This window comes from Scyliorhinus torazame, chromosome 6, assembly GCF_047496885.1.
Source record: "Scyliorhinus torazame isolate Kashiwa2021f chromosome 6, sScyTor2.1, whole genome shotgun sequence".
Classification (NCBI taxonomy): domain Eukaryota; kingdom Metazoa; phylum Chordata; class Chondrichthyes; order Carcharhiniformes; family Scyliorhinidae; genus Scyliorhinus; species Scyliorhinus torazame.
Genome location: NC_092712.1, coordinates 304,344,806 through 304,372,606, shown reverse-complemented (window position 1 = coordinate 304,372,606; position 27,801 = coordinate 304,344,806). Strand labels below are relative to the sequence as shown.

The following is a 27,801-nucleotide window of genomic DNA, read 5'->3' as shown; positions in this document are numbered from 1 at the left end:
TAAAGGAAAGGGATTCGATTGATTAAGGCTCTGCTTTGCAGTAAATGAATAACTGATTTAATGTGCCTGTTTAACTCTCTCGGACATGGACTTTGTTTCGATTATGTCCCTCAACAATTGTTGACGTGAAATGACTTAAAATGTTCACTCTGTTGTTTGATTTCAAATAATTGTCCACTAACATATTCTTTATCTGAACTAACACGATGTTGTTGATGTCAAACTTTTACTGAAAAATTAATTCTGTAGCTTGCTTTCAAACAAACTCAGAAACCCTTTTAAATCATTATGCATCGCACTATTCCAATTGCTCTGAGGATCCTGGTAAGCAACCTGAGGAGTGGTGCTTATTACATATGCCTAGACTATGGCATCCCCTTCAGCTGACAGAATATAATACCGGGGAAGACATCAAATTTAAGCTCAGGCTTTTGATTGAGGCTGCGCACCCAAAATCATTAACGGCAGGCACAAACACGCATTTATATCAGGCGATCTTGTGGTGCAGTGGATCTCTGAGCAAGAAGCTCCGGGTTCGAGACCCGTCCCAGGACTTGATGGCCAAGGAAGTTGCGTTCAAAAACGTAACCAAACAGGTTGAATATCAACCTTCAAAACCCTTCCAACATGCCAATGACAGGCCGTAAGAGTGGGGAGAGACTCCTGGTCGGCCATGCTTGATGCAGAGTGGCTCCCCCCCAGGCTATAAGCCTCTGGCGACAGGCTAGTGACCTGGTCCAAACAGAAATTACTATGGGAACAGGTAAAAGCTTGCCTTGTGCACCACTAGGTGTGGGAAGTAAAACAACAACAGCAACACACTTTTATAGATTAAATGATGTGATTGTGAACTGTGACATTTTTGTAGATCTTTATGATGTTCAGAGGAGAAAATTCTGGAAGACTGACCAATATTTGGGAGAATGGGAAGAGGTGGTAGAAAAATCTTTCACCGTTTTCTGAGGGGTCATTTGGGTTCCAGAGTGCTGGCTCGGCTGATTGATACTGGCTCCACCTATTTGTAAATGCATTAAAATTAAAGTTGGGATCCTAACAATGGGCAGCTGGAGAACTGCATGTTTCAGGCAGAAGTAACTTTAATAGCAAATCAAAGCTCTGTAAACTACTTAGGATCCCTGACGAGAAACCCAACAATTTTCGATTTGTAAAACTGTGAGGAAAGAAAAACTTTAACTTACTCCCTACACCTGCAACTGGCTGGTTTAGCACACTGGGCTAAATCGCTGGCTTTTAAAGCAGGCCAAGGCAGGCCAGCAGCACGGTTCGATTCCCGTACCAGCCTCCCCGAACAGGCGCCGGAATGTGGCGACTAAGGGCTTTTCACAGTAACTTCATTGAAGCCTACTCGTGACAATAAGCGATTTTCATATTCCAACTGAGCAAAGCAATCTCGTTCAAAGACCACTTATAAATAAAGTTAACAGTTGGGTTTACTTGCTTTACTTTGTGCAAAGACCTTGGAGAGAACCTCTCAGGAGTCAGCCCTGTCATGTCAGACTAAAATCCTGCGGCAAACTGCAAAACTACAGATAGTCCTATCTCCACCTCTTAATTACATCATAAAGCATTCTTCAGTCTCCTCCCACTAAGATGTCCCATGACCTGTTTATCCAGGACTAAGCACCATTTGTCATAAATTATTTACACCCCGGGGATCCTCCAAAATCAAAACCATGTTCCATTAGCCATCTATCTTTAAGAAAGTAAATCATTAGTCCCCATAGTGTATGTGTGTGGCAGGTATTTATATTTGAAAGCTGATACAAAGACTTTTTAAATAATCAGCTATAACTTTTTTGTTAAAAGTACAGCTACTCCATTTGAAAACACACTTATAAGAACAATTTTGATTGCTAACTTGTACTTTCCCAATCATTTCACTTCAGAGAACTGTTGGAGCAAGTGGCAGAATTTGAAAAGACGGAATTTACTTCATCAGGAAGGAAAGTGAGTTTAATTTAAATTTGGCAAAATAAAGTTTCATTTATTTGATTTGTGTGTCAAAATTGAGCTATTATTCCCCAACCAGAGTATAATACCAGGTGCTGTTTAATTTCAGTGAGTAAAGGCAGATAGCTTGTTTCCCGAAGCCAGCATTTATTGCCCATATCAATAATAATCGCGGGCTGTTGTAATGGACCTATAAATGAGATGGAGTCAGGATTACACCGGATAGTTCAGAATAAAAGTGTTGCATTTCTCCAAGAGCACAGAATATAGAGAGGGCATGTGAAAAGATGACAACCCAGAATAGTGGTCTGAATTGATAAATCCAATATCAGTATGTTGAGAAAATAATGATTCTGAAGCCAGTTTGTACATAAGACTGATTTATTTTCAAGCCTTCAAAGTAAAGACATAGGACACGATTCTCCGGAAAGATTTCTAAGTGTGGTAGCGAGCGGGAATCGCCGCGATGCTTCCCGGCGTCAGCCCAGTGAGGCCGGCAACACTATTCAACATTAATTGGTCCGCTTAACAAAGGCCCACGGGCATCTCGCCGCAAATGAAGGCTCGCCAGCCGATTCGCCGGGACTGCGCTCGCCAGCCCCCCCCGGCTAACAAGGTTGAGCAGCACTTAAGCTGCACTTGCTCAGCCAACACCAGCCAGCTGATAACAATGGCGCCGAGGAGACCGGCTCAGCCAACCCCAGCTAGCTGATAACAATGGTGCCCAGGAGACCGGCTCAGCCAACCCCAGCCAGCTCGCAACAATGGCGCCCAGGAGACCGGCTCAGCCAACCCCAGCCAGCTCGTAACAATGGCGCCCAGGAGACCGGCTCAGCCAACCTCAGCCAGCTCGCAACAATGGCGCCCAGGAGACCGGCTCAGCCAACCCCAGCCAGCTGATAACAATGGCGTCGAGGAGATCGGCTCAGCCAACCCCAGCCAGCTCGCAACAATGGCGCCCAGGAGACCGGCTCAGCCAACCTCAGCCAGCTCGCAACAATGGCGCCGAGGAGACCGGCTCAGCCAACCCCAGCCAGCTGATAACAATGGTGCCCAGGAGACCGGCTCAACCAACCCCAGCCAGCTGATAACAATGGTGCCCAGGAGACCGGCTCAGCCAACCCCAGCCAGCTGATAACAATGGCGCCCAGGAGACCGGCTCAGCCAACCCCAGCCAGCTCGCAACAATGGCGCCCAGGAGACCGGCTCAGCCAACCCCAGCCAGCTGATAACAATGGTGCCCAGGAGACCGGCTCAACCAACCCCAGCCAGCTGATAACAATGGTGCCCAGGAGACCGGCTCAGCCAACCCCAGCCAGCTGATAACAATGGCGCCCAGGAGACCGGCTCAGCCAACCCCAGCCAGCTCGCAACAATGGCGCCCAGGAGACCGGCTCAGCCAACCCCAGCCAGCTGATAACAATGGTGCCCAGGAGACCGGCTCAGCCAACCCCAGCCAGCTTGCAACAATGGCGCCGAGGAGACCGGCTCAGCCAACCCCAGCCAGCTCGCAACAATGGCGCCCAGGAGACCGGCACAGCCAACCCCAGCCAGCTCGCAACAATGGCGCCGAGGAGACCGGCTCAGCCAACCCCAGCCAGCTTGCAACAATGGCGCCCAGGAGACTGGCTCAGCCAACCCCAGCCAGCTCGTAACAATGGCGCCCAGGAGACCGGCTCAGCCAACCCCAGTCAGCTCGTAACAATGGTGCCGAGGACCTCCGGGTGCGGCGATGTCCAGCTAAGTCGCACGTTTCGGCAGCTCCCGGTGGAACGCACTTTTGGGCTCTTGATAGGAGCCCCAACGGCAATTTTAACGGCTGAAAACACTGTGCGGTAAACCAGGAGGGAATCCCCCCCGGACACGGATGGAAAAAGGAGAGGAAAGTGGCCGGATTGCGGTGGATCCTTTAGAGCAGTGGAAAGGAAGGCAAGCACAAACCAAGATGGCGTCGGAAGGTGGCAGTTTAATATGGGGCCCTGAACAACACGAGTTCTTGAAGCGCTGCGTGGAAGAACTTAAAAAGAAGATGAAGAAGGAGCTGTTGGCCCCGATATTACAGGCGATTGAAGGGCTAAAGGATGAGCAAAAGACCCAGGAGCAGGAGCTTCGGGTCGTGAAGGCAAAGGCTGCCGAGAACGAGGACTATATACAAGGCCTGGTGGTGAAGATGGAGATGCACGAGGCACACCATAAAAGGTGTGTGGAAAGGCTGGAGGTGCTGGAGAATAATGCGAGGAGGAAGAATTTAAGGATTCTTGGTCTTCCCGAGGGTGCAGAGGGGGCGGACGTCGGGGCATATGTGAGCGCGATGCTGCACTCGTTAATGGGATCGGAGGCCCCGACGGGTCCGTTGGAGGTGGAGGGAGCCTATCGAGTTATGGCGCGAAGACCGAGGGCTGGAGAAATTCCCCGAGCCATGATGGTGAGATTTCTCCGATATAAGGACAGAGAGATGGTCTTCAGATGGGCAAAGAAAACTCGGAGCAGTAGGTGGGAGAACGCGGTGATCCGCGTATATCAAGATTGGAGTGCGGAGGTGGCGAGAAGGAGGGCGAGCTTTAATCGGGCCAAGGCGGTGCTTCATAAAAGGAAGGTCAAATTTGGAATGCTGCAGCCGGCAAGACTGTGGGTCACACATCAAGGGAGACACCACCACTTTGAAACGGCAGATGAGGCATGGACATTTATTGTCGAAGAGAAATTGGAATAAGTGGGTTATAAAAAAGAACGTTTGAGACAAAGTGGTGGGGCGAATATGGGGGGGGAAGAGGGGGGAAAAGGGGGGAGAGATGATTTTTAAGTTGTTAATCCTGCGACCCTGTATCTTTTCTCTCTTCCCCATGTTATGGGGGAGGGAGGTGGAGGAGCTGGGGGCGTCGGCCATTGGGGGGCGGGGCCAAAAGGGCAGCGCGGGCTTTGTTCCCGCGCTATGATAATTATGGCGGGAACAGGGAAGCAGGAAGGAGGGGACGTCGCACAGTGCGAGCCGAGGTCACGGGGGGAAGCCGAGGTCGGCCAGAGTTTGCTGACTTCTGGGAGCAACATGGGGGGTGCAATTACGCTAGTGAGGGATCTAGCGGGGTGGGGGGCGGTTAACTGGGTTGCTGCTGCTGGGGAGAAGGGGGAGCTGGTATGGGGTGGGTGGGCGGGGCGGGGGGGCGCCGCCTGGGGGGGACACAGCTACGTGGGAACCGGGTGAGGAGCTGGATAAAAAAAGGGGATGGCTAGTCGACAAGGGGGCGGGGGGGGGGGGGGTAAAGAGCCCCCCAACCCGGCTGATCACGTGGAATGTGAGAGGGCTGAACGGGCCGATAAAGAGGGCACGGGTACTCGCACACCTAAAGAAACTTAAGGCAGATGTGGTTATGCTGCAGGAGACGCATCTGAAACTGATAGACTAGGTCAGACGACGCAAAGGATGGGTGGGGCAGGTGTTTCATTCGGGGCTAGATGCAAAAAACATCTAGTATGGGTGGCCATACTAGTGGGGAAGCGGGTAATGTTTGAGGCAAAGACCATAGTGGCGGATAGTGGGGGCAGATACGTGATGGTGAGTGGCAAATTGCAAGGGGAGGCGGTGGTCTTAGTGAACGTATATGCCCCGAACTGGGATGATGCCAACTTTATGAGGCGCATGCTAGGACGTATCCCGGACCTAGAGGCGGGGAAGCTGGTAATGGGTGGAGATTTTAACACGGTGCTGGAACCAGGGCTGGACAGATCGAGGTCCAGGACCGGAAGGAGGCCGGCAGCAGCTAGGGTGCTTAAGGACTTTATGGAGCAGATGGGAGGAGTAGACCCCTGGAGATTTAGTAGACCTAGGAGCAAGGAGTTTTCGTTTTTCTCCTATGTTCACAAAGTTTATTCACGGATACACTTTTTTGTTTTGGGAAGGGCGCTGATCCCGAAGGTGACGGGGACGGGATATACGGCTATAGCTATTTCGGATCACGCTCCACATTGGGTGGACTTGGAGATAGGGGAGGAAAAAGAACAGCGTCCACCCTGGAGAATGGACATGGGACTATTGGCGGACGAGGGGGTGTGCCTAAGGGTGAGGGGGTGTATTGAAAGGTACTTGGAACTCAATGATAATTGGGAGGTCCAGGTGGGAGTGGTCTGGGAGGCGCTGAAGGCAGTGGTTAGAGGGGAGCTGATATCAATCAGGGCACGTAAAGGAAAGCAGGAGGGCAGGGAACGGGAGCGGTTGCTGAAAGAACTTCTGAGGGTGGACAGGCAATATGCGGAGGCACCGGAGGAGGGACTGTACAGGGAAAGGCAAAGGCTGCATGTAGAATTTGATTTGCTGACCACGGGTAATGCGGAGGCACAGTGGAGGAAGGCACAGGGTGTACAGTACGAATATGGGGAGAAGGCGAGCAGGTTGCTGGCCCACCAACTGAGGAAAAGGGGAGCAGCGAGGGAGATAGGTGGAGTGAGAGATGAGGAGGGAGAGATGGAGCGGGGAGCGGAGAGGGTGAATGGAATGTTCAAGGCATTCTATGAAAGATTATATGAAGCTCAGCCCCTGGATGGGAAGGAGAGAATGATGTGTTTCCTGGACCAGCTGGAATTTCCTAAGGTGGAGGAGCAGGAGAGGGTGGGACTGGGATCACAGTTTGAAACGGAGGAAGTAGTGAAAGGAATTCGGAGCATGCAGGCGGGGAAGGCCCCGGGACCAGACGGATTCCCAGTTGAATTTTATAGGAAATATGTGGACTTGCTGGCCCCGCTACTGATGAGAACCTTTAATGAGGCGAGGGAAAGGGGGCAGCTGCCCCCGACTATGTCAGAGGCAACGATATCGCTCCTCCTAAAGAAGGAAAAAGACCCGCTGCAATGCGGGTCCTATAGGCCTATTTCCCCCCTGAACGTGGACGCTAAGATTCTGGCCAAAGTAATGGCAATGAGGATAGAGGATTGTGTCCCGGGGGTGGTCCATGAGGACCAAACTGGGTTTGTGAAGGGGAGACAGCTGAATACGAATATACGGAGGCTGCTAGGGGTAATGATGATGCCCCCACCAGAGGGGGAAGCGGAGATAGTGGTGGCGATGGATGCCGAGAAAGCATTTGATAGAGTGGAGTGGGATTATTTGTGGGAGGTGCTGAGGAGATTTGGCTTTGGAGATGGGTATATTAGATGGGTACAGCTGCTGTATAGGGCCCCGATGGCGAGCGTGGTCACGAATGGACGGGGGTCTGAATATTTTCGGCTCCATAGAGGGACGAGGCAGGGATGTCCTCTGTCCCCATTATTGTTTACACTGGCGATTGAACCCCTGGCCATAGCATTGAGGGGTTCCAGGAAGTGGAGGGGAGTACTCAGGGGAGGAGAAGAACACCGGGTATCTCTGTATGCGGATGATTTGTTGTTATACGTGGCGGACCCGGCGGAGGGGATGCCAGAGATAATGCGGATACTGGGGGAGTTTGGAGATTTCGCAGGGCATAAATTGAACATGGGGAAAAGTGAGTTGTTTGTGGTGCATTCAGGGGAGCAGAGCAGAGAAATAGACGACTTACCGTTGAGGAAGGTAACAAGGGACTTTCGGTACTTGGGGATCCAGATAGCCAAGAATTGGGGTACATTGCATAGGCTAAATTTAACGCGGTTGGTGGAACAGATGGAGGAGGACTTTAAGAGATGGGACATGGTGTCCCTGTCATTGGCAGGGAGGGTGCAGGCGGTTAAAATGGTGGTCCTCCCGAGATTCCTTTTTGTGTTTCAGTGCCTCCCGGTGGTGGTCACGAAGGCTTTTTTCAAAAGAATTGAGAAGAGTATTATGAGTTTTGTGTGGGCCGGGAAGACCCCGAGAGTGAGGAGGGGATTTTTGCAGCGTAGTAGGGACAAGGGGGGGGCTGGCACTACCGAGCCTAAGTGAGTACTACTAGGTCGCCAATATCTCAATGGTGTGTAAGTGGATGGGAGAAGAGGAGGGAGCGGCGTGGAAGAGATTGGAGAGGGCGTCCTGCAGGGGGACTAGCCTACAAGCTATGGTGACGGCGCCGTTGCCGTTCTCACCGAAGAAATACACCACAAGCCCGGTGGTGGTGGCTACACTGAAAATCTGGGGGCAGTGGAGACGGCATAGGGGAAAGACTGGAGCCTCGGTGCGGTCCCCGATAAGAAATAACCATATGTTTGTTCCGGGGAGAATGGATGGGGGATTTGGAGCATGGCAAAGAGCAGGGGTAACACAATTGAGAGATCTGTTCGTAGATGGGACGTTTGTGAGTCTGGGAGCGCTGACGGAAAAATATGGGTTGCCCCAAGGGAATGCATTTCGGTATATGCAACTGAGGGCTTTTGCGAGGCAACAGGTGAGGGAATTCCCGCAGCTCCCGACGCAGGAGGTGCAGGACAGAGTGATCTCAGAGACATGGGTGGGGGACGGTAAGGTGTCAGACATATATAGGGAAATGAGGGACGAGGGGGAGATCATGGTAGATGAGCTGAAAGGGAAATGGGAAGAAGAGCTGGGGGAGGAGATTGAGGAGGGGCTGTGGGCTGATGCCCTAAGTAGGGTAAACTCATCGCCCTCGTGTGCCAGGCTAAGCCTGATACAATTTAAGGTGTTACACAGGGCGCATATGACTGGAGCACGGCTCAGTAAATTTTTTGGAGTAGAGGATAGGTGTGCGAGATGCTCGAGAAGCCCAGCGAATCATACCCACATGTTCTGGTCATGCCCGGAACTACAGGGGTTTTGGGTGGGGGTGGCAAAGGTGCTTTCGAGGGTGGTGGGGGTCCAGGTCGAACCAAGCTGGGGGTTGGCAATATTCGGGTTTGCAGAAGAGCCGGGAGTGCAGGAGGCGAGAGAGGCTGATGTTTTGGCCTTTGCGTCCCTAGTAGCCCGGCGCAGGATATTGTTAATGTGGAAGGAAGCCAAGCCCCCGGGTGTGGAGACCTGGATAAATGACATGGCAGGGTTCATAAAGTTGGAACGGATTAAGTTCGTTCTCAGGGGGTCGGCTCAAGGGTTCACCAGGCGGTGGCAACCGTTCGTCGAATACCTCACAGAAAGATAGAGGGAATGGAAAAGAAGAAGACAGCAGCAGCAACCCGGGGGGGGGGGGGGGGGGTGGTGGAATCAGAAGGACTCTCAGGGATGTTATTGTATATGTATAGGTATTTGGCATATGTAATTGTATATTGGATTGTTGGATTGTATTTTTGGAGAGTATTTATCTTGGACAAGGCAGTTGCCATTTAGTTTTATTTTTGATTTTGTTCATATATTATTTATTTACTTGTTTAAAACTGGCCATTGTTATTTATATTGTTTTATTGCTGTGTAAAGGAAACGCTATGTGCTGTTATGTGTGGCCAAAAAATCTTGAATAAAATATATTAAAAAAAAACAATGGCGCCGAGGAGATCGGCTCAGCCAGCCCCAGCCAGCTCGTAACAATGGCGCCGAGGAGACCGGCTCAGCCAACCCCAGCCAGCTCGTAACAATGGCGTCGAGGAGATCGGCTCAGCCAGCCCCAGCCAGCACGTAACAATGGCGCCGAGGAGACCGGCTCAGCCAATCCCAGCCAGCTTGCAACAATGGAGCCCAGGAGACCGGCTCAGCCAACCCCAGCCAGCTCGCAACAATGGCGCCGAGGAGACTGGCTCAGCCAACCCCAGCCAGCTCGCAACAATGGAGCCCAGGAGACCGGCTCAGCCAATCCCAGCCAGCTCGTAACAATGGCGTCGAGGAGACCGGCTGAGCCAATCCCAGCCAGCTCGCAACAATGGCGCCGAGGAGACTGGCTCAGCCAACCCCAGCCAGCTCGTAACAATGGCGCCGAGGAGACCGGCACAGCCAATCCCAGCCAGCTCGTAACAATGGCGTCGAGGAGACCGGCTGAGCCAACCCCAGCCAGCTCGCAACAATGGAGCCCAGGAGACCGGCTCAGCCAACCCCAGCCAGCTCGTAACAATGGCGCCGAGGAGACCGGCACAGCCAATCCCAGCCAGCTCGTAACAATGGCGTCGAGGAGACCGGCTGAGCCAACCCCAGCCAGCTCGTAACAATGGCGTCGAGGAGACCGGCTCAGCCAACCCCAGCCAGCTCGTAACAATGGTGCCGAGGAGACTGGCTCAGCCAACCCCAGCCAGCTCGCAACAATGGCGCCGAGGAGATCGGCTCAGCCAACCCCAGCCAGCTAGTAACAATGGCGCCCAGGAGACCGGCACAGCCAACCCCAGCCAGCTCGTAACAATGGCGCCGAGGAGACCGGCACAGCCAACCCCAGCCAGCTCGCAACAATGGCACCAAGGAGACCGGCACAGCCAACCTCAGCCAGCTCGCAACAATGGCGCCGAGGAGACCGGCACAGCCAACCCCAGCCAGCTCGTAACAATGGTGTAGAGGAGACCGGCTCAGCCAACCACAACCAGCTCGCAACAATGGCGCCGAGGAGACCGGCACAGCCAATCCCAGCCAGCTCGCAAAAATGGCACCGAGGAGACCGGCACAGCCAACCCCAGCCAGCTCGTAACAATGGTGCCGAGGAGACCGGCACAGCCAATCCCAGCCAGCTCGCAACAATGGCGCCGAGGAGACCGGCACAGCCAACCCCAGCCAGCTCGCAACAATGGCGCCGAGGAGACCGGCACAGCCAATCCCAGCCAGCTCGCAACAATGGCACCAAGGAGACCGGCACAGCCAACCTCAGCCAGCTCGCAACAATGGCGCCGAGGAGACCGGCACAGCCAACCTCAGCCAGCTCGCAACAATGGCGCCGAGGAGACCGGCTCAGCCAACCACAACCAGCTCGCAACAATGGCACCAAGGAGACCGGCACAGCCAACCTCAGCCAGCTCGCAACAATGGCGCCGAGGAGACCGGCACAGCCAACCCCAGCCAGCTCGTAACAATGGTGTAGAGGAGACCGGCTCAGCCAACCACAACCAGCTCGCAACAATGGCGCCGAGGAGACCGGCACAGCCAATCCCAGCCAGCTCGCAAAAATGGCACCGAGGAGACCGGCTGAGCCAACCCCAGCCAGCTCGTAACAATGACGTCGAGGAGACCGGCTCAGCCAACCCCAGCCAGCTCGTAACAATGGCGTCGAGGAGACCGGCTCAGCCAACCCCAGCTAGCTCGTAACAATGGTGCCGAGGAGACTGGCTCAGCCAACCCCAGCCAGCTCGTAACAATGGCGTCGAGGAGACCGGCTCAGCCAACCCCAGCCAGCTCGTAACAATGGCGCCCAGGAGACCGGCTCAGCCAACCCCAGCCAGCTCGCAACAATGGCGCCGAGGAGACCGGCTCAGCCAACCCCAGCCAGCTCGTAGCAATGACGTCGAGGAGACCGGCTCAGCCAACCCCAGCCAGCTCGTAACAATGGCGCCCAGGAGACCGGCTCAGCCAACCCCAGCCAGCTCGTAACAATGGCGTCGAGGAGACCGGCTCAGCCAACCCCAGCCAGCTCGTAGCAATGACGTCGAGGAGACCGGCTCAGCCAACCCCAGCCACATCGCAACAATGGCGCCCAGGAGACCGGCTCAGCCAACCCCAGCCAGCTCGTAACAATGGCGCCAAGGAGACCGGCTCAGCCAACCACAGCCAGCTCGTAACAATGGCGCCGAGGAGACCGGCTCAGCCAACCCCAGCCAGCTCGCAACAATGGCGCCCAGGAGACCGGCTCAGCCAACTCCATCCAGCTCGCAACAATGACGCCGAGGAGACCGGCCCCAAGATTCGGCGATACGGACCTGGGGAGGCTGCTAGATGCAGTGGAGGGCAGGAGATATGTTCTGTTCCCCCGAGGGTCCAGGAGGGTGAGCCCCAGGGCAGCCAGTGCTGCCTGGGATGAGATGGCGGTGACTGTAAGCTCCGAGAGTGTGACCAGGAGGGCTGGCCTCCCGTACCAAAGAAATGTCAACGATCTACACCGGGCAACACGAGTGAGTAGACACCAACTCCCCTCCCCTCGCCCCACGTAATTAAACGGCAAAACAGTGTAAGTTGATGGAAAACTGGAACACTTAATAGAAAATAATGGAAATGCACAGCAGATAATTCAGCACCTTGGAGAGAACAGATGTTATGGGTTGAGATGCTTCAGAACCGAAAGGGATTATGAACCATATGAATAGAGTAAGAAGTCTTACAACACCAGGTTAAAGTCCAACAGGTTTGTTTCGATTCACTGGCTTTCGGAGCACACTTGATGAAGGAGCAGCGCTCCGAAAGCCAGTGAATCGAAACAAACCTGTTGGACTTTAACCTGGTGATGTAAGACTTCTTACTGTGCTCACCCCAGTCCAACGCCGGCATCTCCACATCGTATGAATAGAATCAGCAAACATTGTGAGAGAAACATCTTCGGGACATATTACTCCTATTTAATATTTCTGTATACCATTTTTAAAAAATGCAATTCAGATACTTTTAATGTGGTTTTTATCTATTCAGTTAATTTTAATTTTATCCCTTAGATCTAATTAATTACTGTAATTGTTTGTTTATATATTATATATATTTGCTTAATTACTGTTGAGCTTTGGTTTCCCCGCCATCTCCCTTTACAGATTCTTGTTACTACTGATGTACCTATAAGAGAGACATTTTATTGCCTCTAGTTCATTTTTTTTTTGTAAAATATTTTTATTCTCCATTTCCACATTTTCTCCAGAATTTACACCCCACCCACAAGCAGTAAATGGTAACAAATACAAAGTCAATTTCCTTATCAACAACAATGATCCCATCCTCCCACCACCCCAAGCAATGACCCACCTCACAAACAAAGGAGAACTAAAAGAGAAAAGAATTAATAATCGCCTATGATCACCATTAACCTATAGAGTCCCTCCCACCCCCCCTTCCCTAACATTCAATGCTATCCAATCCCCGAAAGAGTACCATAGATGACACCCATGCATTGCAAGCCCCCCCCCCCCCCCCCAGCTCCTCCCCTCCACTTCCTCTTACAAAAATCCTCACCCCAACCTCCGTTCCTTCCCCCCATCTTTCCACCCCAGCTAGACTCATCGGGACCCATTCTGCCAGGCTCCGATGGCCGCAGCCCCTCCCCCCACCTCACTCCCGTTCACTGGCCGGCATAAACCAGCCAGCGTGGAGGCCCCCGCCCGGGTCTCTTTCCCCCTTGCCCAGCCCCAGGAAATTCAAGAAATACCCTTTAGCACACAAACCCCACATACACACCCAAGCTCCAAAGAACCATCATTGCAAGTGAAAGTCCCATCTCTTCCCTTGTCCAAGTATATAACAACGTTGGCTCATTTAGCACATACCCCGTCGCAGTGAAAAAATATAGTTACATGAGGCTACATCAGTACATGACCACTTCTCAATTCAGCCACAGTCCTTCTGCCTTCGCAAACTCCTCCGCTGCTTTCGCCGTCCCGAAATAAAAGTCCTTGGATTTGTGGTCACCCTCAACTTAGCTGGGTATACTATGCCGCACCGCACCTTACTGATGTACAGCGCCTTCTTCACCCGGCTGAAGGCAGCCCGCCTCCTCGCCAGTTCCACCATAAAGTCCTGATATATGCGTATACCAGCTCCAGCCCACTGCACCACCCGCTTCTGCTTTGCCCAGCACAGGACCTTCTTCTTCACGCTGTACCTACGGATACACACAGTTACTACCCTTGACAGCTCACTCACCTTTGGTATAGGCCTCCATGAACGATGAGCCTGATCCAGTTCGTATCGGGAGGGATCATCACCCTCCCCCAATAGCATCGCCAACATCGTGGCAAAATACTCAGTTGGCCTCGGGCCTTCCACTCCTTCGGGAAGACCCACAATCCTCAGATTCTGTCGCCTGGACCTGATTTCCAAGTCGTCCATTTTGGCTCGCAGACCCTCGTTGATCTCTATCACCTTCCGCATCTCCTTCCCCATCGAGGTAAATTGATCGCTGTGCTGTAACAATGTCTCTTCCACTTCCTTCAGTGCCTCGCCTTGCTCCCGTACCTCCGCCACTGCGTTCAATACCGCCGCCCTCACCGGGGCAATCGCCTCCTCCACCAGCACTTTCAATACCACCCCCATCTCCTTCCTCATCACCTCCATGTGTTTTGTGAACTGCCTTTCGAATTCTGTGGCCATCACCTTAGTCATTTCTTCAGCCGTGGGCAATGCGGCCTCCCCTGGTGCCCCAGCCTCCATTTTTCTTGCCGTCCCCGCGGTGACCTTTCCACTCCCCGACGGACTTTCAGCTGTTTTTTTCACGGCCGTTTTTATTTTACTTGTTTTCGACATCTTCCTTCACTGTGCCTTCTCCCTGCTTTTGCCGCCTCTGTTACCCCTGGGACCGGGCGTTAGACCCCGAAAATGCCGTTCCCAAGCGGGAGCCCTCCAATGTGCGGCTGCCTCCCCCCCCACCATCACCGGAAGTCTCGCCTCTAGTTCTTCTTAATTGAGTCTCACTCAGTCTAGTCTTTCAAGCCCATCCCTGGATTTTTTTTAAAACTCAAGAAATTTGTAAATCTACCTTGATACGTTCTGGTATAATATAGAAATGGTCAAATGTAGATTAGCAATAAACCAGCATGATTACATCTGATAGCTTTTCCTGTCATGCCTCCGGGTGCTCCGGTTTCCTCCCACGAGTCCCGAAAGATGTGCTGTTAGGTGAATTGGACATTCTGAATTCTCCCTCGGTGTACCCGAACAGGTGCCGGAATGTGACGACTAGGGGATTTTCACAGTAACTTCATTGCAGTGTTAATGTAAGCCTACTTGTGACACTAACAAAGATTATTATTATTAATTTCTGTTCCCGACCTTTACTGCAGGTAAACTCAGAAATCATTAAACCCAAACTTGCTCCATTAAATGAAGGAGGAGTGTCTGAACTCTTGAGTAAGGTGAGACTTGCTGAAATTGGTATGTGGTTCTATAAATGAGGCTAAGATAATTATATTTGACTATTCTGAAACAAAAGCAATACAGTGTGATCAACTTCATTAACTTCAGTCGAAATTGGGAACAAGCTGCTCTATCTTTAGGAATTGTCTTCCTGGCTTTGAAATTTTTGAGGAGATAACAAATGTGGTAGATAAGTGATTGTCTGAAGATGTTATTCATATCAACTTGCAGAAGGCATTTCACAAGAATCGACAAAAGAGACTATTAACCTAGAGTGCATGGAATTGGAGGCAACTGAGAGGCTTGGGTCTGATTAGGAGGTGAGAGACTGAGAGTAGGGAAATTGAGTACGTACTCAAATGGGCTGGATATGACGAGTGATATCCACCAGGAACTTATGTTGGTGCCTCAGATTTTCACTGTCACAGAATCACAGAATTGTTACGGCGCACAAGGAAGCCGTGTGGCCCATCGTGTCTGCACCGGCTCACCAAACGAGCAGCATGGCCTTCCCCCTTGCTTTTTTCATACGCCAGCATATTTCTTTCTATTCACATAATCATCTGGTGCCCTTTTTCTAAATAAAAAAATTCCAATGAAGGGGCAACTTAGCGTGGCCAATCCACCTACCCTGCACATCTTTGGGTTGCGGGGGTGAGATCCACGCAGACACGGGGGTGGGGGGGGGATGTGCAAACTCTACATGGACAGTGACCCGGGGCCGGGATTGAACCCGGGTTCTCAGCGCCGTGAGGCAGCAGTGCTAACCACTGTACCACCGTGCCGCTCCTGATGCCCTTTTGAATGCCTCTTCTTTTGCAAATCGTCTTAAATCTGTGCCCTCTCTTTCTTTATCCTTTTACGAGGAGGAACAGTTTCTCCCTATCTACTCTGTATTTACTATATTTATAGATGACTTAGATGAAGATAATAAAGAGCTTTTGACTGTTGGGTGACACAGTGAATAGTGTCAATGGGAGTAGAAAGTTGGAGAGGTAAATAGATTAAGTGGGAAAAACTTTGGCAGTGGAATTAAATATGGGGAAGTGTGCAGTCATCCAGATTGGACCCAGGATGGATCAGTGTGTTTTCCTAGTAGTAAGAGCTCAGACTGTGGAGGAGCAGAGAGATTTAGGTGCCATAAGTACAGAAGTTGCCAAAAGCTAGTGAACTGTGTTCTGACACTCTGCATTAGTGCGCGGTCCATTCCAGCTCCACAGGCCCTGGAGTCCCAACATAAGTGAATTAACCAATAATCGGTATATAGTTTCTGAGATCTTTGACCCTTGACTGCTCCAATGACTTGGACACCTGGGGCGGGATTCTCCCCTACCCAGCGGGGCGGGGGGTTCCGGCATAATGGAATGGCGGGAACCACTCCGGCGTCGGGCCGCCCTTTAGGGACCAAGCCCTCACCTTGAGGGGCTAGGCCCGAGCCGGAGTGGTTTGCCCTCCACCAGCTGGTGGGAAAGGCCTTTGGCGCCACGCCAGCCGGGGCCGAAAGGTCTACGCCAGGCGATGCGGGTTGGCGCATGCGCGGGAGCGTCAGCGGCTGCTGACGTCATCCCCGCGCATGCGCAGGGGAGGGGGTCTCTTCCGCCTCTGCCATAGTGAAGACCATGGCGAAGGCGGAAGAAAAAGAGTGCCCCCACGGCACAGGCCCGCCCGCAGATTGGTGGGCCCCGAACGCCGGCCAGGCCAGACCGCCCCGCGCACCCCCCAGGACCCCAGAGCCTGCCCGCGCCGCCTTGTCCCGCCGTTCAAAAGGTGGTTTAATCCACGCTGGCGGGACAGGCATTCCAGCAGCGAGACTTCGGCCCATCGCAGGCCGGAGAATCGGCGGGGGTGGGCCCGCCGACCGGCGCGGCGCGATTCCCGCCCCCGCCGAATCTCTGGTGGTGGAGACTTCGGGACACGGCGGGGGCGGGATTCACACCAGCCCCCGGCGATTCTCCGACCCGGCGTGGGGTCGGAGAATCCCTCCCCTGATTTGTAAGTGAAACCCCAATACAACTGTTTATTTGTAACATCAATAGAGATAAGACATGCAATGATTATCATAGAATATCGGCATGCTAATCCCCCCCCCACTTTTACCGTCCCACCCTCTACCTAAACACACACAAGACAGACACACTCAGGGGAAAGGGATAAAATGATAGGGATTAAAATAGAAGAAAGAGAGATAAGTGTCCTTGTTACTGATATTGAGATCGTTGTAGCTGGCAATTTTCCCGGGACGTGAAGTACTGAAACCACCAGTCGGTTAGATCTTGTGGCATATGCATTCAGGCAGGACTCTCAGGCTGTGGAATCCTCTCTGGGGAGTCACTTTAACTTGTATTCACCTGGGCCTTCACACAGAAGATCCCCCTAAAGTCTGTTTAATTCTAACTTGCTCCCACCTCCTCCAGATTAACTATCAGCCTCACAGAGATAAAACTAGAACTTTCCATGTGAGAATTTTAAAAGGGTTTTCAAAAAAGCTCCTCTGCCTGCAGCTGGTGCTGGACTGGATCCGGCTGCAGGTTGAACTGACGGTAGAAAGAAAGGTCTTTATCCTGGACCTTCAGAAATAATCCATCAGGTGGAGAGAGAGAGAGAGGTCGGAGCTCTGGCCTTCCAGCTGCTTGATCAAAACAAAAATGAAAGCCAACACACAGTCTTACAAAGTGGGGAACATTCTGGAACGATCAGCACCAATCAGCATTGAGTCTTAGTCAAGACCCGGGAATTTAAAACAGCTTATTTGATGTCAGCCAAGTCCATCAAAATGTGTCATCACTGGCCCAAACTAAGCAGCCCATCGCACGGGGGGGCGGGAGGGGGGGGGGGGAGGAGGAGTGGAGAGTTTCCCTGAGGCCAGACCAAAAGGCAGACAGCATTATCAGAGACCCCTCTCACCCAGGCTTTGCCTTCTTCCAGACCCTTCCATCAGGCAGAAGGTACAGAAGTCTGAAGACCCGTACATCCAGACATAGGAACAGCTTCTTCCCCATAGCTACTAGACTCCTCAACGACTCTCACTCAGACTGATCTGTTCCCTGGCTGTAAGAACACTATTCACGACGCCCTATGCTGCTCTTGCTCATGTATTTGCTTTGTTTGGCCATTGTTCTGCACTGTAACCAATCACTGTTTGTGATGTACCATTTGTCAATGTACTCTGTTGATTATTCTTTTTGTTTACTGTGTACATTCCCTTGGCCGCAGAAAAATACGTTTCACTGTGCTACGGTACATGTGACAATAAATCAATAGCATATATGCCGGGGGTGGGGGGGGGGAGGTTTCAGTAATCGTCCAGATACAAAAAGTAAAAAAGCCCAATTAATTCAAAAGGCTAATCAAATGTTGGTTTATATCTCACGAAGGCTGCAACAGAAAGCGGGTACAGTTATGTTGCAGATGTACAGACTCCATTTGCAAATCAGCAGCTACAGTATTATGTTTCCAATCTGCCCCCATTTTATTTTATCCAATCTCTAAAATGTTGTTGGCCATTTTTCTGACACTAAAATGGGTACTCCGCATCTCTGCGCAAAAGCAAAATACTGCAGATGTGGGAAATCCGAGATAGAAACAAGAAATGCTGGAAGCACTCAGCAGGTCCGGCAGCATCTCTGGAGTTAAGGTTTCAGCTCCATAATCTTTTGGTTCTGATGTAAGAAAGCTGTCCGCTTAGCAAACCTGCCTAGTAGTGATACCCTGTGCTGTATTGTGCAGGTATGATCTCAGCATTAAATTTGTGGGAACCAATTTTTAGGCATCTCTGGTAGATCCCTAAACAAAATTTGTTTCCAATCAGTGGCTTTCCCTCCGCAAGGTTTTCAGGTAGAAAAGGTAAGAAAAAGCATATACGTGAAACCATGAGGAGCGACAGTGTCGCTCACCCCCTTCCCCCTCTCCAATTTCTTGACCCATACTTTATGATCAGGGTGATTGAAACCCCGCTCCCATTACCAGATGAAATTCCACTCTGGAATTTAGCCCAGTGCTATTGCAGACAGCCAAAAATTAATTTCATCTGTGGAGACCGTGAATGTGCAACTGACGCAGGCAGCTTGCCAAGAGGGTGCTGATGAGGCCCGAGGCCCAATTTCGGGTTGGCCTTGAGTCCTTCGGGTCATCGCATGCTACTCATCCAATGCAAACTGGGCCCCCAACCAGCAGATACTACTTTGTGCTGTTGCTGATGACATTGACTTTAGAGGAAAATGATCACATGGGGGGGGGGGGGGGGGGGGGGGATGCTTCTCCCTGATTCCCACCTTCAGGAACTGTTTACTACTCTTGAAGTGAGGAGCTGCAGAGTGACGTGACTTGGAGACACGATCTTGTGGAAACTCCAAAGAAAAGTCTAATTCAGATAGTGGTCCATACTGCAACTGGAAATGACGTTTGCAGCGGATTACAGAACCGTGTTTAGAGTAGTATTTATTTATTTGAGCAGTTTGTAAAGCGATTCCAGAGCAGAAGCTGATTAACCTTTCACAGCACCTGATCTGACTGGGCGAAGGATTCCCCAAAACATATTTGTGATTCTGAAGAGCTGTGTCTCTTCTGGACTAAACTTCACATTAAAGAGGATGATCCTCTTGATTGAAGGCAGCTGAACAAACATTTCTATGGTGCAAAATAATATTCATTCATCTGCAGTAAACCCCTGAAATAAGAGAAGTGTGAGGAGGTCGGAGGAATGGTGAGGAGATCAAGTATTCCTTGTCATGCACTTCCCTAGCTCTAGTTACTCTTTTCTTCCAAATTAGATCTGAAAAGCTCTACCTGTTTGAACTTGCACATTTTCTTTGGGTATTTACTTGGGTGAGCAGTTTATAAATTAATTATATCTGCTGCAATTATTCGTCAGATCAGCAAGCGTTGGGCAATTCTGGAACGCATGACATACAGGGTCAAATTTAGGATTTAGTCCCGGGTGTGTACTCTGGCTCCAAGATCTAAGGAAATCTAAATGGGAAATTGAGCCTCACTCTCAGAACAGGGGAGTGAGACAGGGTTGCCCACTGTGCATCTGTTTGGCACCTTTTAAAATCCAAGTATTCTCAAAGCATCCACTTTCTTTGTGGCTCATGTGACATGAGACCAGGAAAAGTTTGTGAAGCATCATGTAAGCGATACAACTATGTTTCCCGTAAGCCTTATGGCATTCTGCCACCTGCCCTGCACATTCCTGAATGGGAATAAAACCTAACCCGTGAATTTACGAGTGTTCAGTGGAATTTAAAGTATCTCGAGGCGCATGCCATCACGACCGCAGAACTAATGATATTGTCAACAAGATTCCTCAGTAGATTTTGCTTTCACCAAACTTTTCTTCATCTGGAAAAAGGCACAACTGCACTTTGGAACACTGAAAATAAATGTACCTCAAGCATAATTCTAGTCCTTAAACCCAAACTATGACAAGTTCCCTGTTCCAGACACTGATTTCAAGCTATTACTATTCTGCTCACCCATAGGTAGAACAGTTTTTAGGGGGTTAGGATAACTGAATTGGGGATAAAGTGATGAATAGTAAGATAATTTGATAACAATGTAAACTGATAGCCTTTGGAAAGAAACAATACTATATTACAGGAGGGTTGTATGGATACATTTTGGTTTTAGAAGAAATTACTTTATTTCTTTTATGTTTTCTATTAACAATCTTGCACACAATTCCTGAGTCACAATATTATCATGCCTCAGTAAGGGAGAGGTTACAGGTAGTTTCTTTCCAGACCTGTCAATGATGAGTCTCATGGTGGCTTCTCTTATGTTCTGTCACTCAGCTTCCTTCCTAAAGGTGGCACTAGAGGTGAACTTTATTTGTAATGTTGGGTCAATTGTTTAGGTAACCATTTCCCATCACTGACAATTAACTTTTACTTCAGCCCGATTGTATTTAGTTTTACACGTATTCCCCTGTTCTGACCAGCCCACTCTCTTCGAGGACCCTCGCTCCGACTTCTGGCTACATGTCCATCCTCGATTTTGCTTGACCTCTGGGCTAACCTGTTCTCGTCCTGCTTATACACTTGACCACTCGTCTGCTCGCCACTCTGGCCTGCTTACCAAGTCTAATGCCTGCATAGTCCTCCCTCACACACCTTTGTTTCCCAGGACTAAGCTTGGAAACTAGTCATTTGTTCTAAAGAGTGTTTAAAACACTCTGTTGCACAATGTGAGGATCAAATTTCAGGTACCAAACTGGCTAAATTCTCAGGAGAAGCCGAAATGTGGGTGGGATGTGTGTTGATGAGGGGAAAGGAGGAAATAAGGAAAGATTTGTATAGTGCCTTTCATGACTTCCGGATGCCCCAAAGTGCTTTTGTATTGCACTAAATGTGACAGCCAATTTATGCAAGGCGCTTTAGAAGAGCTAATTCCCCATGTCATTATCACGTTGCTGTTTCAGGGATGTCAATTGAGAGATAAATATTGGCCAGGACATGGGATAATTCACCCTCTCGTATTGAAAGCCATTAGTCCTTTACATTAGCCTGAGAGGGCAAACGGGGTCTCGGTTTAACACCACCTTCGCCAATACAACATTTCCTCGGTACTGGACAGGAGTGTCAGCCTCGATTTTTGTGCTACATTCTCTGGCATGAGCTTGAACGCACCACCTCTGACTCCGCTGAGGATGTTACCAGCGGAGCCATAGCTGGTTTGCCAGAGAAAGTGAGGTCGCTGGGTGCGGCTGGTGGGCTTGGGGAAGAGAGAGATTGAAGGAGGTGACAGAGGCCAAAGGGCCTCTGCAAGGCCATAGAAATGCTTGTTCAGTTGCCTTCAACCAAGAGGATCATCCTCTTTAATGTGAAGTCCAGTCCTGAAGAGACTCAGCTCTTCGGAATCACAAATATGTTTTATGGGAATCCTTCTCCCAGTCAGATCAGGTGCTGTAAAAGATTAATCAGCTTCTGTTCTGGAATCGCTTTACAAACTTCTCAAATAAATAAATACTATTCTAAACACTGTTCTGTAATCTGCTGCAAATTGATTTAATATGTGACATTGCTGAGGTAAGCCATTGTTCTCTACATGTGTTTTACTATTATTGCAATTTAATACATACAGGAAATTACAAGACTCCAAGATGAGAATGACAAGCTAAAGGCCAGACTCAGAACTGTAGAAACTCAGGTAATAACACGATCATTCACGCACTGGGAAATGTTTTCCCTGTATTAAACCACAAGTTTCTTGATATGTGTCTGACAATGTTTAATCACTGGGATTTCAGGCTACAAGTGCACTGGAGGAAAAGCTCAAATTAGAAAAGTTTCTGAAGGACTTAAAAAAAGTTCCAGAGGACCAAAAGGTAAGGGAAATTTAAAAGTCCATAAATTTAAGACACTTAGAGCAAAGAGAACAGAGTTTATTGCAAATATGTTGTTCAGCTGTGCAATGCATTAGTGCAGTTAGTGATTGCAATAGAGACCCTGAAGCAGACTTCAGGTAAACAGCAGGGCACATCAGCTGGCTCCCAATAGTCCACACAGATAAGAGGGCGCATAGCAGGTAGTCTGCGACTCACAGCCGTGGCAGGTCTGTTGGTGGGTGAAAGGAGGTGGAAAGGCCCAGGTCAGTCACAGCCCAGGTTGTTTCTGTGGAACTTAGCGGAACACTTCTCCTCTTCTGGGCCCTCCAAAAATAACTTAAAACTTCCTTGCATAACTTTTCTTCAGCCAGTTGTCCAGTTGATACTTTGCAGACCATGTGCTGCTCTCAGTAGCCCCATAAAGTGACAGTCGGCATCCTTTCTACGTCACAGGACATCAATGGGCGGCACCCTGGCTTGGGCCACTGTCTGTGGGGAGTCTGCACGTTCTCCCTGTATCCACATGGGTTTCCTCTGGGCGCTCCGGTTTCATCCCACAAGTCCCGAAAGACGTGCTTGTTAGATGAATTGGACATTCTGAATTCTCCCTCTGAGCACCCAAACAGACGCTGCAGTGTGGCGGCGAGGGGCTTTTCACAATAACTTCATTGCAGTGTTCATCCCGTACCAGCCTCCCCGAACAGGCGCCGGAATGTGGCGACTAGGGGCTTTTCACAGTAACTTCATTTGAAGCCTACTTGTGACAATAAACAATTTTCATTTCATTTAACGTAAGCCTACTTGTGACACTGATGAAGATTATTATTATTATAATTTAAAAAGACGTACAGTCTGCCTCTGGTCACTGTCCAGCTGCCTGAAGTTGATAAATTGGGATGGGTATCTTTGGATAGCTGGCAGGCAGGAATGCCAGTCTGAGTCAGACTGTATGCTGCTTTAAATCTGTGTCCTATAATGTAAAAAGGACTCCAGAGGCTATTTTCAGAGAACACTAGAACCACATGGCATTAACAGCTGGTATATTTTGCCCCCCCCCCCCACCATTTTAGTGATGCCAATGAAAGTCTACCCCACCGAAATATTTAAGAAGCAGTTGGATAGATGCTTGCAGGGGCGTGTGCACATAGGAGGCACAAAGATTTTGGATTATGGTTGAAGTGGAGGATAAACAACACTGATGCCACCCGATAACAGTCTATTTCCATGTTGTGATATATGTGTAATAACAATCGACCAGGCACTTCTATTCCTGTCATCTTGGGTTCTGACGTGAACTTTGTTCTAACCCAAAATAATGTTTAAATCAGTAGCTCGGGTGGACAGCATATAATTAATGATCATGTTCTTACATGGAGCTGCTTTGTTGCCCGGCCTTGTTTTGAAAAAAAATGACTTCAAACAGCAGGTGGTGCTGAAGAATGAATATTCAGGTCAATTTTCAAGGCTGCCTCTGTGTTTGCCAACACTGCAACTTCCAAAGTAAGCCATTAGTTGTCAAGTGCTTTGGGACGCTTCAGGGATGTGAACTGTGCTTTATAAATGCAGGCTCTCTCTTTGCAGGTGCAAAACTAACCAAGGTATTTTCTCAGAAGGATTTGCCTATTTTCCTCCAAATCCTTTCCACATTCTGAGCAGCAGAAGTAAAATGATGCCTCTGGCCGCCTTTGAACTGCTTGTTCTCGATGCAAAAGCTTTAAGCATGGCTTTCCCACTGTTCTGCTCAGAGCATAGGCATTCCACAGAGTATCTACCCTTTGTCCCATTCAAATTATCACGAATCAGACAGATGTACCCCTAGCCTGAAGTAACATGTCCCACCCACTCGTGCCCCCCTGATTAGTGGGTTAACAATATATATTTTAAAACACATGTCTTTATTTCTCAGCACAGCTAATAAGTAGCAACGTGTCCAACAACCAGCACGCCGGGATAGATCAAGTGGAAGGATGCTGTATGTGGGGTATAAGGTTGGAAATGGTATACGAGCCCAACTCCCATTTTTGAAATTATGGACACTGATGTTGTGGAACAAAATAGCCCTAATTTCTAATTTGGAAATAAAAGCTTTGTCCTTATTGAAGGGTTAGATCTGCTGTCCAAACTTCACCCCAGGATGTTGAAGATTGCTATAGTGGCTGGGAGTTTCCCCATCCTGCCCATGGTGGGAACTGTTGTGGGTGGGACAGGAAATTTGACGGAGCGGTCAATGGCCCACTGACTTTGGATAGAGGACGGGATGGAGGACGGGACCGGAATACCCCGGCCCATCGGATGTTTTAGATTTTGAAGTACGTGTTCCGAGCCACTTGTTACCAAATAACTAATCTTTGTTCAAATTGGTTAGTTTTGTCTATGTTGGTATAGAGCCAAATTTTAATTAAAATTTACTTGCTCCCTACTGCCTTCCTGAATGGCATTTTGGTATGTATTGTTTTTTTAAAAAATATTTTTATTCTCCTCCTTTTTCACAATTTCTCCCAAATTTACACCCACCAACAATAAACAATAATCAGTAACAAATGTAATGTCAATCCCCATATCAATAACAACGATCCCATCCTCCCACCAAACCCCCAAACATTATCTCGCATGTTAACACAAACACATGACAAAAAGGAATCAGGAATCACCCATCGTCACCATTAACACACACAGTCTGTTCCCTCCCAACCCACCCCCCCAATGTTCGATGTAATACAATTCTTGAAAGTGCATAATGAATAATGTCCATGAATTGTAGAACCCCTCCATCCTTCCCCTCAATTCAAATTTGTCCTTCTCAAGAGTCAAGAATTCCAGCAGGTCCCCCCGCCACACCAGGGCACAGGGTGGAGAGGTTGCTCTCCATCCAAACAGGATCCGCCTTCGGGCGATCAGCGAGGCGAAGGCTACAACATCTACCTCCACACCCGTTTCCAACCCCGGCTGGTCCGACACCCCGAATATGTCCTCCCGAGGGCCCGGGTCCAGTTTCACGTGCACCACTTTAGAGATTACCCTAAACACCTCCTTCCAGTAATCCTCCAGTTTTGGACAGGACCAAAACATATGAACATCGTTTGCGCCCCCTCCCCCTACCCCACAACGCTCACACATATCTTCTACCCCCTCAAAGAGCCAACTTATCCTCGCCCTTGTGAGGTGCGCTCTATGCACCACCTGAAATGAAAATGAAAATCGCTTATTGTCACGAGTAGGCTTCAATGAAGTTACTGTGAAAAGCCCCTAGTCACCACATTCCGACGCCTGTTCGGGGAGGCTGGTACGGGAATTGAACTGTGCTGCTGGCCTGTCTTGGTCTGCTTTAGAAGCCAGCGATTTAGCCCAGGGGCTGGTTTAGCTCACGAGGTGGAGGCATTCACCCTCCGGAGCACCTCACACCAGAAGCCCTCCTCCATACCCTCTCCCAGCTCTTCCTCCCACTTTGCCTTGATCCCATCCAGCGGTGCCTTCTCCTCTTCCAAAATAGCCCCATAAACCGCCGACACTACCCCCTTCTCCAGTCCCCCTGTCGTCAGCAATGTGGAGGCCAGCTGTACCTGGCTCAAATCTATGGTTCCCCCAAATCGGCATTTCCCTTGACCCTGCCCCCAACCCGAAGTGCTGGCGAAACTGCCTCCAAATTCTCAGCGAAGCTATTACTACCGGACTCCCTGAGTATTTCCCCGGTGCCGTTGGGAGCGGCGCTGTTGCTAGTGCCTTCAATCCCGACCTCCTACACCAGCTCTCCTCCACTCTGGCCCACTGGGAATCAGCCCCTCAGAGCCAGCTCAGTACCTTCTCCACATTTGCCGCCCAGTAATAATACATCAGGTTGGGAAGACCCAAACCCCCTGACTGCCTTCCTTTTGGTATGTATTGTTTACAGGCCACAGCGATTTATATATGCCTGTGTGTGACCACAAATTGTGCATAATAGCCAACTGAATTTGATTACTCATTGTTTTTCTTGTACAACAATTACCACAATTTTCCGTCTTTTTATTAGTCCAAATTAAAAACACAGGAAGTTGCTGCTCTCGAGGAGACGTTGACGGCTTTGAAAGCCGATTTTGAGAAGAACCTGACTATGAGTACTGAGAAGCAGAAGACGTTACAGGATCATCTTGTTTCCACTAAACACGATCTGCTCAAAGTACAGGAACATCTCTCATTGACTGAAAAGGTTTGTTTTGGGAGCCTCGTTATCAAGCAGAAGTAGGTAAATGCCCCTCAACTATTGAAAGTATCAGAGAAAGTGTTCCGTATGGTGGTAAATAAAAACAATTTTCCGATTTGGATACATAAAATGCAGGTCAAGTACGCTTTATCTTTAAATACGAAAAGGCTGGACACGTCCAAGCACCACACTTATTTTGATAGCTCGGCCACCTTTCGAGTGTGAAGAAATCTAGTTGTCTACACTTCTTGTGGTGAGCATGTCAGAAAGAAACTTTTTCAAGTACCCTGTTTATTGTTCAGTGATAAATCGTAGCCATTTTATTGACTTTTAGATCAGGCTTGTCCAACTCGTGGCCCGTGAACCCCTACCCCCCCCCCGGCGTCGCTATCCGGCCTGCAGACCCCATTTTCAAAATTTCGGCAAGAGAATTTGAATTTTGTTCAAAGGTATGTTCCTCCAATCACGGGCTGCTTCCCTCCCACATTTGCTGTTGCTAGGATCGCCAGCGAGCCAATCAGAGGCAAATGTGGGAGAGAGCCAGTCTGTGATTGGAGAAACAGCCTCCTTCAACCGGAGAGTTGAAAATATGGCACAGTGGCTGCGGTAGGTCTGCTGGGAGGGAGCGAGGTATTCAGGGTGGGGGGGAGGGAGGGAGCGAGGTATTCAGGGTGGGGGGGAGGGAGGGAGCGAGGTATTCAGGGTGGGGGGGAGGGATGGAGCGAGGTATTCAGGGTGGGAGGGAGGGAGGGAGTGAGGTATTCAGGGTGGGGGGGAGGGAGGGAGGGAGCGAGGTATTCAGGGCAGGCGGGCGGGAGGGAGCGAGGTATTCAGGGTGGGAGGGAGCGAGGTATTCAGGGTGGGAGGGAGCGAGGTATTCAGGGTGGGGGGAGGGAGGGAGCGAGGTATTCAGAGTGGGGGGAGGGAGGGAGCGAGGTATTCAGGGTGGGGGAGGGAGGGAGCGAGGTATTCAGGGTGGGGGGGAGGGAGGGAGCGAGGTATTCAGGGTGGGGGAGGGAGAGAGGTATTCAGGGTGGGGGGAGGGAGGGAGCGAGATATTCAGGGTGGAGGGAGGGAGGGAGCGAGGTATTCAGGGTGGAGGGAGGGAGCGAAGTATTCAGGGTGGGAGGGTGGGAGCGAGGTATTCAGGGTGAGGGAGGGAGGGAGCGAGGTATTTAGGGTGGGGGGAGGGGGCGAGGTATGCAGGGGGATGGAGCGAGGTACTCGGGGTGGGGGGTAGGGAGCGAGGTAACCAGGGTGGGGGGGAGGGATGGAGGGAGCGAGGTATTCAGGGTGGGGGAGGGAGTAAGCGAGGTATTCAGGGTGGGGGGGGGAGGGAGGGAGAAAGGTATTCAGGGTGGGCGAGGGAGTAAGCGAGGTATTCAGGGTGGGGGAAGAGTCAATGTAGCTTCAGGGCAGAGCCAAAGAGGCTGTCAGGCGGGGCCCGAGTGGCTGCTGCGGGGCTGGGTAGGGAGCGAATAC

At 50.3% G+C, this 27,801-nt stretch overlaps 1 protein-coding gene across 1 annotated transcript in view; it reads left to right on the top strand.

The window, feature by feature from the left end:
• lztfl1 (leucine zipper transcription factor-like 1) overlaps nucleotides 1–27,801 on the top strand; it is an 82,409-nt gene that overhangs the window by 29,206 nt on the left and 25,402 nt on the right. The window contains exons 4-8 of the mRNA XM_072509969.1: nucleotides 1,908–1,968; nucleotides 14,743–14,814; nucleotides 21,896–21,961; nucleotides 22,062–22,139; nucleotides 26,149–26,325. Of these exons, the coding sequence (XP_072366070.1) occupies nucleotides 1,908–1,968; nucleotides 14,743–14,814; nucleotides 21,896–21,961; nucleotides 22,062–22,139; nucleotides 26,149–26,325 (454 nt within the window). The remainder of the gene's footprint in view (nucleotides 1–1,907; nucleotides 1,969–14,742; nucleotides 14,815–21,895; nucleotides 21,962–22,061; nucleotides 22,140–26,148; nucleotides 26,326–27,801) is intronic.